Source organism: Seriola aureovittata, chromosome 23 (assembly GCF_021018895.1).
Source record: "Seriola aureovittata isolate HTS-2021-v1 ecotype China chromosome 23, ASM2101889v1, whole genome shotgun sequence".
NCBI classification, from domain to species: Eukaryota; Metazoa; Chordata; class Actinopteri; order Carangiformes; family Carangidae; genus Seriola; species Seriola aureovittata.
In genome coordinates, this window is record NC_079386.1 from 18,301,747 (window position 1) to 18,318,264 (window position 16,518).

Here is a 16,518-nt window from a genome sequence, read left to right on the forward strand (position 1 = left end):
GCATGGCAAAAAAAGTCATAGTAAGCATGGCATAAAAAGTCATAAAAAAGTCATAGTATAGCATGGCATAAAAAGTCATAAAAAAGTCATAGTATAGCATGGCAAAAAAAGTCATAGTATAGCATGGCAAAAAAAGTCATAGTATAGCATGGCATAAAAAGTCATAAAAAAGTCATAGTATAGCATGGCATAAAAAGTCAAAAAAAGTCATAGTATAGCATGGCATAAAAAGTCATAAAAAAGTCATAGTATAGCATGGCATAAAAAGTCATTAAAAAGTCATAGTATAGCATGGCATAAAAAGTCATAAAAAAGTCATAGTATAGCATGGCAAAAAAAGTCATAGTATAGCATGGCAAAAAAAGTCATAGTATAGCATGCATAAAAAGTCAAAAAAAGTCATAGTATAGAATGGCATAAAAAGTCATAGTATAGCATGGCATAAAAAGTCATAGTATAGCATGGCATAAAAAGTCATAAAAAAGTCATAGTATAGCATGGCAAAAAAAGTCATAGTATAGCATGGCATAAAAAGTCATAAAAAAGTCATAGTATAGCATGGCATAAAAAGTCATAAAAAAGTCATAGTATAGCATGGCAAAAAAAAGTCATAGTATAGCATGGCATAAAAAGTCACAAAAAAGTCATAGTATAGCATGGCATAAAAAGTCATAAAAAAGTCATAGTATAGCATGGCATAAAAAGTCATAAAAAAGTCATAGTATAGCATGGCAAAAAAAGTCATAGTATAGCATGGCAAAAAAAGTCATAGTATAGCATGGCATAAAAAGTCATAAAAAAGTCATAGTATAGCATGGCATAAAAAGTCATAAAAAAGTCATAGTATAGCATGGCAAAAAAAGTCATAGTATAGCATGGCATAAAAAGTCATAAAAAAGTCATAGTATAGCATGGCATAAAAAGTCATAAAAAAGTCATAGTATAGCATGGCAAAAAAAGTCATAGTATAGCATGGCAAAAAAAGTCATAGTATAGCATGGCATAAAAAGGCAAAAAAAAGTCATAGTATAGCATGGCAAAAAAAGTCATAGTATAGCATGGCAAAAAAAGTCATAGTATAGCATGGCAAAAAAAGTCATAGTATAGCATGGCATAAAAAGTCATAAAAAAGTCATAGTATAGCATGGCAAAAAAAGTCATAGTATAGCATGGCAAAAAAAGTCATAGTATAGCATGGCATAAATAGTCATAAAAAAGTCATAGTGTAGCATGGCATAAAAAGTCATAAAAATGTCATAGTATAGCATGGCATAAAAAGTCATAGTATAGCATGGCATAAAAAGTCACAAAAAAGTCATAGTATAGCATGGCAAAAAAAGTCATAGTATAGCATGGCAAAAAAAGTCATAGTATAGCATGGCAAAAAAAGTCATAAAAAAGTCATAGTATAGCATGGCATAAAAAATCATAAAAAAGTCATAGTATAGCATGGCATAAAAAGTCATAAAAAAGTCATAGTATAGCATGGCAAAAAAAGTCATAGTATAGCATGGCATAAAAAGTCATAAAAAAGTCATAGTATAGCATGGCATAAAAAGTCATAAAAAAGTCATAGTATAGCATGGCATAAAAAGTCATAAAAAAGTCATAGTATAGCATGGCAAAAAAAGTCATAGTATAGCATGGCAAAAAAAGTCATAGTATAGCATGGCATAAAAAGTCATAAAAAAGTCATAGTATAGCATGGCAAAAAAAGTCATAGTATAGCATGGCATAAAAAGTCATAAAAAAGTCATAGTATATAGCATGGCAAAAAAAGTCATAAAAAAGTCATAAAAAGTCATAAAAAAGTCATTAAAAAGTCATAGTATAGCATGGCAAAAAAAGTCATAGTATAGCATGGCATAAAAAGTCATAAAAAAGTCATAGTATAGCATGGCAAAAAAAGTCATAAAAAAGTCATAGTATAGCATGGCAAAAAAAGTCATAAAAAAGTCATAGTATAGCATGGCAAAAAAAAGTCATAGTATAGCATGGCATAAAAAGTCATAAAAAAGTCATAGTATAGCATGGCATAAAAAGTCATAAAAAAGTCATAGTATAGCATGGCATAAAAAGTCATAGTATAGCATGGCATAAAAAGTCATAGTATAGCATGGCATAAAAAGTCATAAAAAAGTCATAGTATAGCATGGCATAAAAAGTCATAAAAAAGTCATAGTATAGCATGGCATAAAAAGTCATAAAAAAGTCATAGTATAGCATGGCAAAAAAAGTCATAGTATAGCATGGCAAAAAAAAGTCATAGTATAGCATGGCATAAAAAGTCATAAAAAAGTCATAGTATAGCATGGCAAAAAAAGTCATAAAAAAGTCATAGTATAGCATGGCATAAAAAGTCATAGTATAGCATGGCAAAAAAAAGTCATAAAAAAGTCATAGTATAGCATGGCATAAAAAGTCATAGTATAGCATGGCATAAAAAGTCATAAAAAAGTCATAGTATAGCATGGCAAAAAAAGTCATAGTATAGCATGGCATAAAAAGTCATAGTATAGCATGGCATAAAAAGTCATAAAAAAGTCATAGTATAGCATGGCATAAAAAGTCATAAAAAAGTCATAGTATAGCATGGCATAAAAAGTCATAAAAAAGTCATAGTATAGCATGGCATAAAAAGTCATAAAAAAGTCATAGTATAGCATGGCAAAAAAAGTCATAGTATAGCATGGCAAAAAAAGTCATAGTATAGCATGGCATAAAAAGTCACAAAAAAGTCATAGTATAGAATGGCATAAAAAGTCATAGTATAGCATGGCAAAAAAAAGTCATAGTATAGCATGGCATAAAAAGTCATAAAAAAGTCATAGTATAGCATGGCATAAAAAGTCATAAAAAAGTCATAGTATAGCATGGCAAAAAAAGTCATAGTATAGCATGGCATAAAAAGTCATAAAAAAGTCATAGTATAGCATGGCATAAAAAGTCATAAAAAAGTCATAGTATAGCATGGCATAAAAAGTCATAAAAAAGTCATAGTATAGCATGGCATAAAAAGTCATAAAAAAGTCATAGTATAGCATGGCATAAAAAGTCATAAAAAAGTCATAGTATAGCATGGCAAAAAAAGTCATAGTATAGCATGGCAAAAAAAGTCATAGTGTAGCATGGCATAAAAAGTCATAAAAATGTCATAGTATAGCATGGCATAAAAAGTCATAGTATAGCATGGCATAAAAAGTCATAGTATAGCATGGCAAAAAAAGTCATAAAAAAGTCATAGTATAGCATGGCATAAAAAATCATAAAAAAGTCATAGTATAGCATGGCATAAAAAGTCATAAAAAAGTCATAGTATAGCATGGCAAAAAAAGTCATGAAAAAGTCATAGTATAGTATGGCAAAAAAAGTCATAGTATAGCATGGCATAAAAAGTCATAAAAAAGTCATAGTATAGCATGGCAAAAAAAGTCATAAAAAAGTCATAGTATAGCATGGCAAAAAAAAGTCATAGTATAGCATGGCATAAAAAGTCATAGTATAGCATGGCAAAAAAAGTCATAGTATAGCATGGCAAAAAAAGTCATAGTATAGCATGGCATAAAAAGTCATAAAAAAGTCATAGTATAGCATGGCAAAAAAAGTCATAGTATAGCAAGGCATAAAAAATCATTAAAAAGTCATAGTATAGCATGGCATAAAAAGCAATAAAAAAGTAATAGTATAGCATGGCAAAAAAAGTCATAGTATAGCATGGCATAAAAAGTCATAAAAAAGTCATAGTATAGCATGGCAAAAAAAGTCATAGTATAGCATGGCATAAAAAGTCATAAAAAAGTCATAGTATAGCATGGCATAAAAAGTCATAAAAAAGTCATAGTATAGCATGGCATAAAAAGTCATAAAAAAGTCATAGTATAGCATGGCATAAAAAGTCATAAAAAAGTCATAGTATAGCATGGCAAAAAAAGTCATAGTATAGCATGGCATAAAAAGCAATAAAAAAGTAATAGTATAGCATGGCAAAAAAAGTCATAGTATAGCATGGCATAAAAAGTCATAAAAAAGTCATAGTATAGCATGGCATAAAAAGGCAAAAAAATGTCATAGTATAGCATGGCAAAAAAAGTCATAGTATAGCATGGCAAAAAAAGTCATAGTATAGCATGGCATAAAAAGTCATGAAAAAGTCATAGTATAGTATGGCAAAAAAAGTCATAGTATAGCATGGCAAAAAAAGTCATAGTATAGCATGGCATAAAAAGTCATGAAAAAGTCATAGTATAGTATGGCAAAAAAAAGTCATAGTATAGCATGGCATAAAAAGTCATAGTATAGCATGGCATAAAAAGTCATAAAAAAGTCATAGTATAGCATGGCAAAAAAAGTCATAGTATAGCATGGCAAAAAAAAGTCATAGTATAGCATGGCAAAAAAAGTCATAGTATAGCATGGCATAAAAAGCAATAAAAAAGTAATAGTATAGCATGGCAAAAAAAAGTCATAGTATAGCATGGCAAAAAAAGTCATAGTATAGCATGGCATAAAAAGTCATAAAAAAGTCATAGTATAGCATGGCAAAAAAAGTCATAGTATAGCATGGCAAAAAAAGTCATAGTATAGCATGGCAAAAAAAGTCATAGTATAGCATGGCATAAAAAGTCATGAAAAAGTCATAGTATAGTATGGCAAAAAAAGTCATAGTATAGCATGGCAAAAAAAGTCATAGTATAGCATGGCATAAAAAGTCATGAAAAAGTCATAGTATAGTATGGCAAAAAAAAGTCATAGTATAGCATGGCATAAAAAGTCATAAAAAAGTCATAGTATAGCTTGGCATAAATAGTCATAAAAAAGTCATAGTATAGCATGGCATAAAAAGTCATAAAAAAAGTCATAGTATAGCACGGCATAAAAAGTCATACTATAGCATGGCATAAAAAGTCATAAAAAAGTCATAGTATAGCATGGCATAAAAAGTCATAAAAAAGTCAGTATAGCATGGCATAAAAAGTCATAAAAAAGTCATAGTATAGCATGGCATAAAAAGTCATAAAAAAGTCATAGTATAGCATGGCATAAAAAGTCATAAAAAAGTCATAGTATAGCATGGCAAAAAAAAGTCAGAATAGCATGGCAAAAAAAGTCATAGTATAGCATGGCATAAAAAGTCATAAAAAAGTCATAGTATAACATGGCATAAAAAGTCATAAAAAAGTTATAGTATAGCATGGCAAAAAAAAGTCATAGTATAGCATGGCATAAAAAGTCATAGTATAGCATGGCAAAAAAAAGTCATGTATAGCATGGCAAAAAAAGTCATAAAAAAGTCATAGTATAGCATGGCATAAAAAGTCATAGTATAGCATGGCAAAAAAAAGTCATGTATAGCATGGCAAAAAAATAGTCATAAAAAAGTCATAGTATAGTATGGCATAAAAAGTCATTGTATAGTAAGGTATAAAAAGTCATAAATAGTTATAGCATAGAAAAAGCATAAAAAGTCATAGTATAACGAGGAATAAAATGTCATAAAAAGTCATAGTATAGTAACGCATAAAAAGTCATAGTGTAGTAAGGCATAAAAACGTCATAGTACAGCTTGGCATAAAATGTCAAAAAAACATCATAGTCTTGCTTAGTCTTGAGCTCTGGAGCTCGCGATGGTGTTGTGTGTCAATAAAATAAATTATTAACTTTAACACAATGAAATTGTCAGTTGTAAGGTTTTGGATGCATCAATTTTCATTTATTAACCTGGTGATAAGAAAATATTTCATTCCAGTAGTCACAACCAAATGGGATTAGAATTTACACAAGTAACAGAATTGTGCAAAATTGTGTGCAACAATTGCCCGATCTACACAATGCGTGAAGAAAAGCCTGCAGTTGGTTGGATATACAGAAATTACTGTATAATGTGCTGAAAGGTATTTTTAAGTGCCTTATTATGGGAGACACAAATAAATAACAGAGGAATAATGAGGAGTGTGTTTTAGTATTCAAAAGTGTGTAGCTATTGAACAGAGGTAATAAGAGCCTTTACCAACATGCAGGAAAGTACATGGTTACTATGTTAAATCTAACATTATGTTCACATCACCAAAAAGTCATTAAAACACTGGAACAATGGTGTTTGAGGTTTGTTTCTTACATAAACAGTCAACATTTCATATTTTACCTTGAAAACATTACAGTACTAGTTTCCAGTACAGCAAAAAAACAGAAGATATTGAAATGTGTTGCATAGCGTAAAGAGTAAAGTGTTATACATTGTGAAATTGCCAAGTTTCAAAGTGCCAATCTTCTCTTACTTCCTCTGTAAACTGTCAACCCCTAGTCAAATCGTTTCATTCCAGATCTACGTAATTATCTACGTCCACATCTGCAGAGTCCTCCAGCAGTTCCTCCAGAACTAGCTGATTCTGTCCAATGTCCTCAAACTGGGTCAACAGCTCTCGCTGGACTGTTGGGATGGTCTTATATTCAGCAGATGGTGCCGGGCCTACATCTACAGGCTGCAGCGTGACACGGGGGATGTCTTTAGGATGCGTAGTACCCTTGCTTCTCTGGTTGAGATTGTTATTTATCTTGTCCATGTCAATTTGAAGCATCTCATAACTGGGATGATTGACAGTGAATGGTAGCGCTGACCGGCAGGACCCATGGCAGGCTCGCAGCTTCATGTCAATGTCCACCTGGTAACATAAGCAATATCGTGAGGACTGGTAATGCCACAACAAATATAACAAAAATACAAACTATCCGTAAAGAATCAGGAACCCCAAAACAAAATAGTACAAAGAACTGCAATGTACCAGCTAAGATATGAAGCAGTTTTACTGAATAACCAGTAGAGAAGTAAACCAGAGCCAAGAATTGATGTGTTTCTTTAAATGCTTCTATAGCTTCTTATTTTTGACTTGTTGAATTTGTGGTATTTGACAAATTAGCTGAATATCTTTCACACAAGGATCAGGATCAAACCTTATTTAGATTCAGGAAGATTTTAGATAAATAATGATTACATTTGAGGACAAAATTACAGTCAGGCAGGAAGGGAATATAAAGCTTGATGTCATCAGCATAAACATTGACCCTTATGTTAAATTCTGTTCATGGTGAATGTTGCCAAGCATGTACAAGAAAAAAGCAGTGTTCATGTTTGTTTTTCGTTTTGCTTCAATGAAAGGATTAACAAAACCATTTAAACAATTGCAATAACAATGATGCCAACATTATTCTCAAAACAATGCATCAGAATATTGTCATATGTGATGTCAAACAGTGCATGGATTGAGCAATAAATCTTTCTTTGTATCTCATTTGTGAAACCTTGTTTAAGTCCTCTTACGCTCCGGTTTGGATTTTGATCATTTTCAATACCTATGTCATGATGATGATAAAATGAGGGCACTTATATTTACTTACTGCATTTAATTGAAACAACTTCCTAATATGCCTCACCTCAGCTCGATACAAGTCATCAATCTGTTCCTGGATGTTGCCGTGCAGCTCCTTAAGTCGCTGCGACAGACTGGACGATCGTTTCCGTAGCGAGGTGAGATTCCCGGCCAATCCTTCTGCGCGTTCCACAAACTTCAGCTCTGACACTTGAGACAAAATACGGCATTATTTAGTCGGTGTTAGTTTAGTAAGTCTGTCTTTATTTTGTCCAAAACACCGAAAACAAACACAGTCAGTGAGTCTTACTGTATCTGTTGACTATGACTCTCCGGTTGGAGTTGTAGATGTGTGTCATCACTGTCATGGACTTGTCAGCTGCATCTTCATATATCTTTGCCGTCTTACACACCTTCCACAGTTTTCCCTCCACTTCGCTCTCCATCTGCGAGATCAGACCTTGGAGTCTGCAGCCAGAGGGGCATTTCGAAACCTATGGAGGACACCAGGTGATCAGATGTTCCTGAGAGGCTGTTACCACAGTTGGAGAACAATCTGCATTTGCAGAGATATCGTATTAAATAATATATGTATTAAATGTTTGCCATTTGTGATAAGTTGGTCCCAGCTGTTGAAAAGCACACAGAAATGTAATGAATGGGAAAACTGAAAACTCCATATTGTAGGTTGAAAATGTCCCTTACACATATTCTAAAATTACTTTCCTAACCTGAGGGAACAGGATTATAAGCTAATCAATAGCTGCTGATAATATTTCTTACCCAGTCATCATCTGAACACAGAGGGACGTCTGATTTCGCTCGACACTGCTTTCTGTGTGTCCGGGTGTGACTGAGGGACTGTCGGCCATCCTGATGTTGCTGCTTCAGCCTCACACACACTGCAGAGAAAAAACAAAACAAGTCAGTTCACCTTCAACCGACCTCTACACAAACATGAAATGGGATTTTTGTGCACATATTTGTTTTGTGTCGTTGGACTTTAATCTTCTTTTATTTATTTTTTTGTAAAAGTTGACATAGACTTTAAAAGCGTTACACCATTACTGACAAACCATTTTTAAAAAACTTGCTTTCATCAGAGTTTGATGCATCTTTCCTTTGGTTTTGATTTCTTTTCATTATTTGTTATTTAATGACACATTACATAAGGGACATTGTCACTTTAAGTTGGTTAATTTACCTGAATAAAACCCACCATTTATTACAGTGTACCATAAATATTTTTGCAATATCTGTCAGAATAATACAAATACTGCATTTGGTGCAACAGTGAAAATAATAAAAAACATAAATGTGGAAAATGTGTCTTAACATAATGTAAATGATTCTACAGTGACAGACAAACATGTACACAAGAGTCTTATGATAACTCACAGTTAATGGTCATTAAATGTTTTTATTTTTATGTGATGTTTTTTTACTTCTTCACAGGAAGATTTCAGTCACTGGTTGAACCACATTGTTAAATTCCCTAAGAGTAAATACAAATCAAATTGTAATACTGTCCTAATTTATAATTTACTTTTCAGAAAGTAACAGGTATTTGGTAAATATATGTGACACAGCATACAGTAGAATTTATGTAGCAACATAATGTAAACCTTTAGCTATAATTGGCTTAAAGGGTCAAACTTTACCTTTATTTTATTATTATCTAAATTATTTAAAACTGTATATGTAATTATTTTTAGAGCAGATGATTTAAACTGTTTCACAACAAAAAATAAACACGGGACAAAATACATTGTCATTTGAAGCCCTGTAACTACACACAGGTGATCTCTCTTTTAATTAGGTACCTTTGCAGTGTCTATTTTTTTTTTTTTACATTAATTATTTTTTCACTGTTGTAAAACAATAAATGAGACCTTCCACACACTTGTAGGCACAGGTTTTAAGATAATTTACATTTTTCCTAAGTTTTTTTTGTATCCCAATGGATTACTACTTTACAACAAAATGAAAAAACAAAACACATTATCTGTGTTTTTGTGATTTGTAATGTTGGCTGAAATAACGCCACAAGCCACTGAAGCTGAAGTGAACATTGAATCTTTATTGATCGAGCAGAGTTCAACAAAAAAAAAAAGGGGAGAACATCAGGTTATTCCAAGAACACTGGTTTGGTAATCCTAACACACAGGTCAATGCCGTTTACACAAATATACACCAACACTGTTTGACTTGATTTTGAAATCCCAGAATGATTTACAGTGTCTGAAACCCCCTTTGCTTTTTGTCCTCAAATATTTATTTACCCTCTTTACCGTTACCTCTCCTGGTTTGCATCCTTTGCTTTCATATTTTGCGACCATATTCTAAATGCGTATAAAAGTGTATATTCGGTGTTATTCGACGAGTTTCCTTTACGTTCCCCTGCTCCGTATCCCATTAAAAAGTATTTGGTCGGATAAACATCCTAACAGTTTTGAGGCTGTAATTGGCCGGTTTGAACGTCACCCAGACAACTCCATTTTCAATCTCATACGGTGTGTTTTTCTCCGGGTCGTAGGAGCCTTTGTAATAAATCCCATTTAAGTTAGCTGACTGGCAGTTGTTGTACCACCACCCGCCCCCGTACATCTCTGCGCAATTCTCCTCCCACTTATCGTTGTCTTTGTCAAAGGTGCTGAATTTCATACCGTTGTGGGACAAAAAAGACGCCATGTCAGACTTAGGCATCACCAGAGCGTCGCCGGCATCGCCAATGTACCCGGACACATGCAGCGCGTAGCCCTCCTCCTCGGAACCAACCCTGATTGTGTACTCAGCACTTGCTACACCTCCTTCCCAATCCTCAAGCTCTACCTTCAGCATGATGTCACTCTGATTAGTCAACAGGTGGAGATTCTGGTTGCCTAGCCAAAAGTCCCCCTTGCCCTGCGCGTTAACTGAGCCGAACCCATTGCGGTATTCGGCCCAGGTGCGGTTGAAGCTGAGCGCGCCACTCTCTCTCTGCTGGACTAATAACCACCCGCCCATTAGCCCCTCCTGCTGGCAGTAAACCTCCACTACCCTCTTGGAATCGGTGCCGCCGGGTTTGATCTTAAACAGTCCATTCGTTTCCCCTTTGAGGTGGTTCTGGTGGGCTTCAACACAATCTGCGAACAGAGAGGGGCACACCGCAGACCGCGAGTTAGCTTGGACCGGCTGGTTCTTTGGTTGGGCTAGCTGAAACTCACTGCAGTGGTAAAACCGAAATTTTTCCGACAAAATGATTAACATCTGCTCTTTCTCTAATCTGTTTTTGTCAGTCTCCAGCATTTTCCGTTTTTTGTTACAAACAAGGCCAAAGCTACTAATGAGGACACTGAAGTCAGGTCCTCTGATATTTCTGGGAATTTGGGGGGTTAACGAGATAAAGAAAACTTTACTTTGGTTAAAAGAACCCATTAAATGTTTTTTTAATCAACCAAAAATCCTCAAGAGTCTGGACATACAGATAAAACAGAAGATGTCTGTCTATCTGCATACAAAAACCCTTTTGTCTTCAGTTCCCACACAGTTTGTCTGATTACACATTGAGCAAAAACATCGCAATAATTGTAGATCTTAACCATTAAACACATCGCACTGACTATGAATGTAAAAATCTTTATGCTCTAGCCACAAACAATAAATACTGTGTTCACCTCATACTTTTAGCATTAGGGCTGACTAGCAAGCTAGCTGATGCTTAAGCATGCTGTCTAAATGAAGAGCTTGTAGATTTTACTCCCGGTCTGATGTTTCGGTACCTTTTCCTACATAATCGGCCTGCCGCTCGAAGCGTGTGCTCTTCACACTCCGGGCGTGGAAATCAGGAATGTCGTCCTCTGCAGCGGCTGTGTGGAATGGACCGAGGTCGAACCCAAAACCAGCGCCAAATGGATCCCCGAATCCTCCTTTGGAAACTCCCGTGATGCTTCCCTTGGTGCCGCCAGTGTGGACCGTCTTGCTGGTCAAAGTTGAAGAGGAGGAAGAGGAGGTGGAGGAGGAGGAGGATGCGTGGCCAAGGCTAGGGAAGAGGGAGCTCATCCCTCCCCTGCTGTTGTCTGCCATAGCCTGGCACTCGGGGCCTCCCTCCATCACTTCCTCCGTCCGCTCCACTGGCCCTTCCTTTGTGTGGACAATGACTCTTCTGGTGCTTTTGGTGCAGGTGAGGGTTTTGGAGGACACGTGGTGTGTACTGGGCTGGCCGAAGCCATCAAATCCTCCGCTAAACAAATCACCATCGCCGCGTCCTCCAAGCTCAGTGATGGATTTTGATGACGTGGAGGAGGAAGTGGAAGAGGAGGAGGAACCACCAAAGGCGGATGATGATGTTGAAGATGTAGCTGCAGAATAGGAAGTACCTGGGTCCTTGGAGATGGTTGCTGGGGATGTCACAGATCCTTCCTGCTCCAGGATCAGCTGGACGGTCTCCACCTGAGAAACACGAAAAACTTTAGTATTAGTTTGCGTGGCTCTAGAAAAGGTGGAATAATTAAGGAAATAAAAAGAAGTGATGACGTCTTCGTCAGTCCTTGCCCCAGGATACCTTGCATGAATTACGGGTGCATTTCCCGCTCATTCCTTTGTCTGAGTTCACACTGTATTGGTTTATGCTGTTCTTAGAGGTTCTTCTAACGTGATCGTACTTCTGCCCTCTACAACTGAGGTACAGGAGGACGACCCGGAGAAGTGGCCTGGATAGCAGTAACAAACTAGAGTTTGAGGCCCTGGCTTGGCTGTGTGTCTGCTTTAAGGTAGACATGGTTCGTTCCCACGTTCTTTAACATGAAACATGTCCAGCTTTATGACTCTGGAAGTATTAATAAGCCTTCAAGCTTTTCAAATTGTTCCTAAAACATCTTTAGAAAAGGAAAACACAGTCAACTCCTACAGATGTCAGACTGGAAGTCACACCCATAACGTACAATATATCCGATATCGCAAAATAAAGAAGCTTGTAATCCCGAGATAGCGGGATAAAGAAAATATTTGCGAGTATGGCCTTTCTTGGCTTCCGTATAAACACATAAGTGATTTGTATGAATTAAAAACAATAAAGGAAATTGATTAATTAAGTAATCAGTAAAAAATTATAAAATATGTGAATTAAAACTTTCAGAAAATAAGACAAGCTGACAATAAAACCAGACTATTAGGAAGCGCAGCTAAAAAGTCAAGTCAGAGAGACACTGAGGTGCAGGAATATGTTTGGCCTTAAAAACATGTGAACAGTGTGAAAACATTGGGCTCATCCTTAAACAATGACCGACCTTCACTTGGGAAAATTCATGAATGCTGTCGAAACGTGAACGTGTTGCTCACCTCAGGGAACACGTCTTCTCTCTTCTGCGCTGCCACAGAGCCGTGGCTGGACTTGTAGATGCTGTCCACGATGGCTTCCTTTAGCGGGCGGCTCTTCATCACGTACAGCGTCCCCACGGACTCGATGCGCTGAGGTGAGTGGGAGTCCAGCTGGCTGACCTGGGAAATGGACGGAAAGAGGAAGTGGATGGAGTGGCTTCTTACAAAATAATTCAAAACCTTCAGTAAGGATCAGGAGCTGGTGTAACAAAAAGATTTCTTAAATCTGGACTCTGACTCCTGGTTCCTCCAGTGCGGTGGAACCACAGCGTTAGGTCTTTACCTGTTTCTCCAATGTCACGTAGCTCTCCTGGTCCACCTGGTACTCGGTGTAAGTGCTGCAGGATCCTTTGCAGGAACGGAGCTTAATGTCGATGTCCACCTGACGGAGGAGACACAGAGTCAGACATGTGCTTCCTGTGTGTTTACACTCAGGAGTAAACCAAATCACAGCGAGACGAGGTGGAAGCTAGTTGGTGATATAGCAATGGCTAACTTTAGCTAAAGCTAATTATATTTAAATGTAATATAAATAAATTCGGTTTATTTCACATGTGAGTGTAATAAAATGCTATGATGATGGACCATAAAAAACCCAGCTAAACCCCTGCTAAAGCTAAGCTAACTAGCTGAGCAGATCAACAGTAAAAAACTACTATTAAATTACATATTAAATGCATTAAATTGTAAAAGAAATCATTATTTCTTGGTTTACAAAGATACAATTAATTTGTATAATCTGCCTTCCTTTAAATAATCAACATTTTTTTTTTTTTACAATCTCAACTTGTAAATGTGAACGTGTAAATGTTGGTTTTCGTCACAGTTGCGTGTCCGTACCTCCAGCCTCTGCATCTCCACGACCTGGTCTTTGACTCGATCCTTCAGGGCGGCCAGGATCCTCAGCTGTCTGTCGATCTTGATTTTCAAGTCAGTGATTCTCTGACGCAGATTCTGGGCCAGGTCGTAGTAGCTGTTGTCGCCACCTGGTGGAATATATATATATATATATTATAATATTGATTATTATTATGGTACTGTCTGTGTAAATACATGTAAATATGTAAATATATATTTTGTTTTATTATAAAAAACAAAGTTTCTCACATGAACGCTATTAAAATATAATTATTATTATGATTGTTGTTGTTTTCATCATTACTATTATTGTATACGATGGACCATACACAAACTGTGTTTTTAAGAGAAACACTAAATGTAAACATCCTTTTAAAATACTATGTATTTCAGTATAAATCAACAACATTGCATAAATGACTCATGAAAATGTTTTTTAGACTTCAGGTATTGTATTCGGGTTTAAGTTGAACCTCCCGCTCGCACACACTGACCAGACTCAATGGTGAGTTTGTCCTTCAGGTAGTCGTAGGTCTGTTTGGACACCGTGTCGGCAGAGCGGTGCTTGGCCTTGTACTGATCCAGGAGGTTACGGATCTTCTCGATCCTCTTGAGCATGTTGTGGTCGTATTTATCCATCAGACCCTGGATCCTGCAGCCTGACGGGCATTTAGAGCCCTGATGGAGGACAGAAGAGAGAGAGGGAGAGGCTGCGTTTAGAGGCCGGACTTTTAAATCATTAAGATTGGAGCTCTGGTAAAATGTGGGGAACTTTGTTGATTTGTAGAAGACGCAGGACAAGATAAGAAAAAGAAGCTGTTTACCCATTCATCGGTCGTGCAGAAAGGCCACTCCCTCTGAGAGGCACATTTCTCGGACCTGGTGCCGTGCTCCACCGGACGAGCTCCTCTGGGGTCAATTGCGGCCTAAAGTGAGAGGGACAGAAATCAGTGCCGGTGCAGAGGTCCAGGGCCTTGTTGAACATGGGTCGCTGCAAAAGTGCAGTTCTTATGGGCCAAATGCAAAAACATTGACACCTTTAATTAATAATTAAATAATTAATAATTAAAATAATTAATGTAATTTAAAAAAAATTGTTTTTCATAAGTGGAAATTGTGATTCAAACACATATAAGCTGGACTGAAACAATTCCATTTTCTAAGACCATGTGAGTTTGGGTGAATTCTATAAAATAAGTACTATTTTGACATAAATTTAGACAAATGTTATTAGAAGGCTGTGTATTATTTAAGTTTATAAACTGATCATTAATAATAATAATTATTATTATAATAATAAAGTTTATTTGTATAGCACTTATAAAGCACAGAAAAGGGGGAATTAACAAACAGCAATTAAAACAAAAGAAAAACAAACATCATATTTATATAATGGGAGAATAAAACACAACATATCAAACATTCATAAAAGCTGTAAGATAAAAGAAGAGAGGGAGGAGATTATAAAGATTAACTTCTCCCCGCTCCTTTTCAGACAAGCCATATTTGCTGGTGTGTTCTCTGAGAATATGGTAAAGTCTATTGGTTACTATATTTTTCTAAATTTTTAAATTTTCATTTGTATTTTTATTTCGTACAGTCACTCTATTGGAATTAAGTCTACTCCATATTGTGTTGTGAGAGAAGTAAGCATGGCTTATAGTAAGAATAACCAAAATTATGAAAGTATGATGCTGTATCAAACTACTAAAAATTTTATTATTATAATTCTTTATTATAATAATCGTTGTTATTAATAAAAGCAGCTAAACAGGGCAGATAATGATTAGATTAGATTACTTAATGGCCATTTTTATTGGCTAATTTCTATGTTTTAGCATAAAATTTCTTTAGTTTTAGAATAAAAATGGAAAATTTTTTATGTTTTAGCATAAAAACGTCCATAAAAGACTTTCCTTCCAATCCTTGCTTACAAAAAATGAATCGTTAAAATAAATTTGGAAACATAGTTCTGTGAATAAAGTTTCCATTGTTTCCACAAGTTAGGTCGGATATCGTTGAAATAAAATGGAATATAAAATGTTTTAATGGATAAAAAATGTAACTGTGATCTGATGTGAAACTCACCTGAATTGAAGCCACACAAATGAAACCCAGACAGACGAGGGCGTTGAGTCGTTCCATCTTTGTCTCTGCTGTCCTTCCTCTGAGTGAACGCTGCTTTTCGAATGCTTCTCCGACGCTGCTGTCGGATCATTTGAAGGCTCCTGGTTCAGTCTGACAAACCGGTGACTCATCAGCGTTTGGTAACAACATCCGTCGGGTCAAATCAGAGTTGAGTAACTTCTGCTGCGGACAGCCGATCGATGTGGAGGCTGTTTGTCGTACTGTGTGTGACAGAGTAAACACACTCACTGAACTCCGACTGTCAGATCAGTTCAGTTGCTGCAGGATTTACTGGCATTTGCTACAGAATGTTTTCTCAGGTTAAACAGTGACGCTGACAGTAAAAATTATTATGAGTAATTGAGTAATTACTCAAATGAATCAATGCAATAGTAAATAATAATGACTCAATTATTCTTAGTCACTATTTGTGATGTTTTAACTCAGAAAATGTAAAAACATTTGTATGAAAACAGATGGAACTGTTTTAATTTTCATGTGATATCCCTCTTTGCCCTTATTTCCTGTCTCTCTCTCTCTCACCTGCCGACTGTCATTTAAAGGAAAAATGGCAAATAAATTGATAAAATAACAATAATCAAAACAATAACAAAACAGGAGATGCTGAGCACAAAGACTGGAAATCAGATGAACCAGCCTGGTTTTGTCTGAACAAAGTCTCATTAATTTACACATTATATCTTACTACTGTAAAATCAACAACTTTTTTATTTTTGTACATTTTGCCATTAAATGAAATATTCTTTATTGCTGTTTAAACTGGAAAAGGTACGGGGAGTTTACTTAACAT

General features: G+C 35.7%; 2 protein-coding genes across 2 annotated transcripts; both read right to left on the minus strand.

The window, feature by feature from the left end:
• Positions 1-5,680: 5,680 nt before the first annotated feature.
• LOC130164623 (fibrinogen alpha chain) lies at positions 5,681-9,279 on the minus strand. The gene is made up of 4 exons (XM_056369477.1): positions 8,148-9,279; positions 7,675-7,858; positions 7,429-7,574; positions 5,681-6,659 (listed from the first exon to the last, which is right to left on the minus strand). Exons 2-4 carry the CDS (start codon positions 7,808-7,810, stop codon positions 6,312-6,314), a joined length of 630 nt encoding a protein of 209 aa, XP_056225452.1. The 5' UTR covers positions 7,811-7,858; positions 8,148-9,279; the 3' UTR covers positions 5,681-6,311.
• Positions 9,280-9,424: 145 nt separating this feature from the next.
• fga (fibrinogen alpha chain) lies at positions 9,425-15,824 on the minus strand. Its single transcript, XM_056369478.1, has 8 exons — positions 15,669-15,824; positions 14,405-14,506; positions 14,075-14,258; positions 13,563-13,708; positions 13,006-13,104; positions 12,684-12,842; positions 11,126-11,795; positions 9,425-10,489 (listed from the first exon to the last, which is right to left on the minus strand). Exons 1-8 carry the CDS (start codon positions 15,723-15,725, stop codon positions 9,780-9,782), a joined length of 2,127 nt encoding a protein of 708 aa, XP_056225453.1. The 5' UTR covers positions 15,726-15,824; the 3' UTR covers positions 9,425-9,779.
• Positions 15,825-16,518: the final 694 nt, after the last annotated feature.

Bases quoted from the DNA above. Each gene is read 5' to 3' on its own strand.
- LOC130164623 (XM_056369477.1), bottom strand. From the start codon at position 7,810: ATGGAGAGCGAAGTGGAGGGAAAACTGTGGAAGGTGTGTAAGACGGCA. The intron at 7,575-7,674 runs GTAAGACTCACT...TTTTGTCTCAAG, and splicing joins AGTCATAGTCAACAGATACA to TGTCAGAGCTGAAGTTTGTG. The intron at 6,660-7,428 runs GTGAGGCATATT...TTATGTTACCAG, and splicing joins ATGACTTGTATCGAGCTGAG to GTGGACATTGACATGAAGCT.
- fga (XM_056369478.1), bottom strand. From the start codon at position 15,725: ATGGAACGACTCAACGCCCTCGTCTGTCTGGGTTTCATTTGTGTGGCT. The intron at 14,507-15,668 runs GTGAGTTTCACA...CTCTCACTTTAG, and splicing joins TTTGTGTGGCTTCAATTCAG to GCCGCAATTGACCCCAGAGG. The intron at 13,709-14,074 runs GTCAGTGTGTGC...ATATTCCACCAG, and splicing joins CAAACTCACCATTGAGTCTG to GTGGCGACAACAGCTACTAC.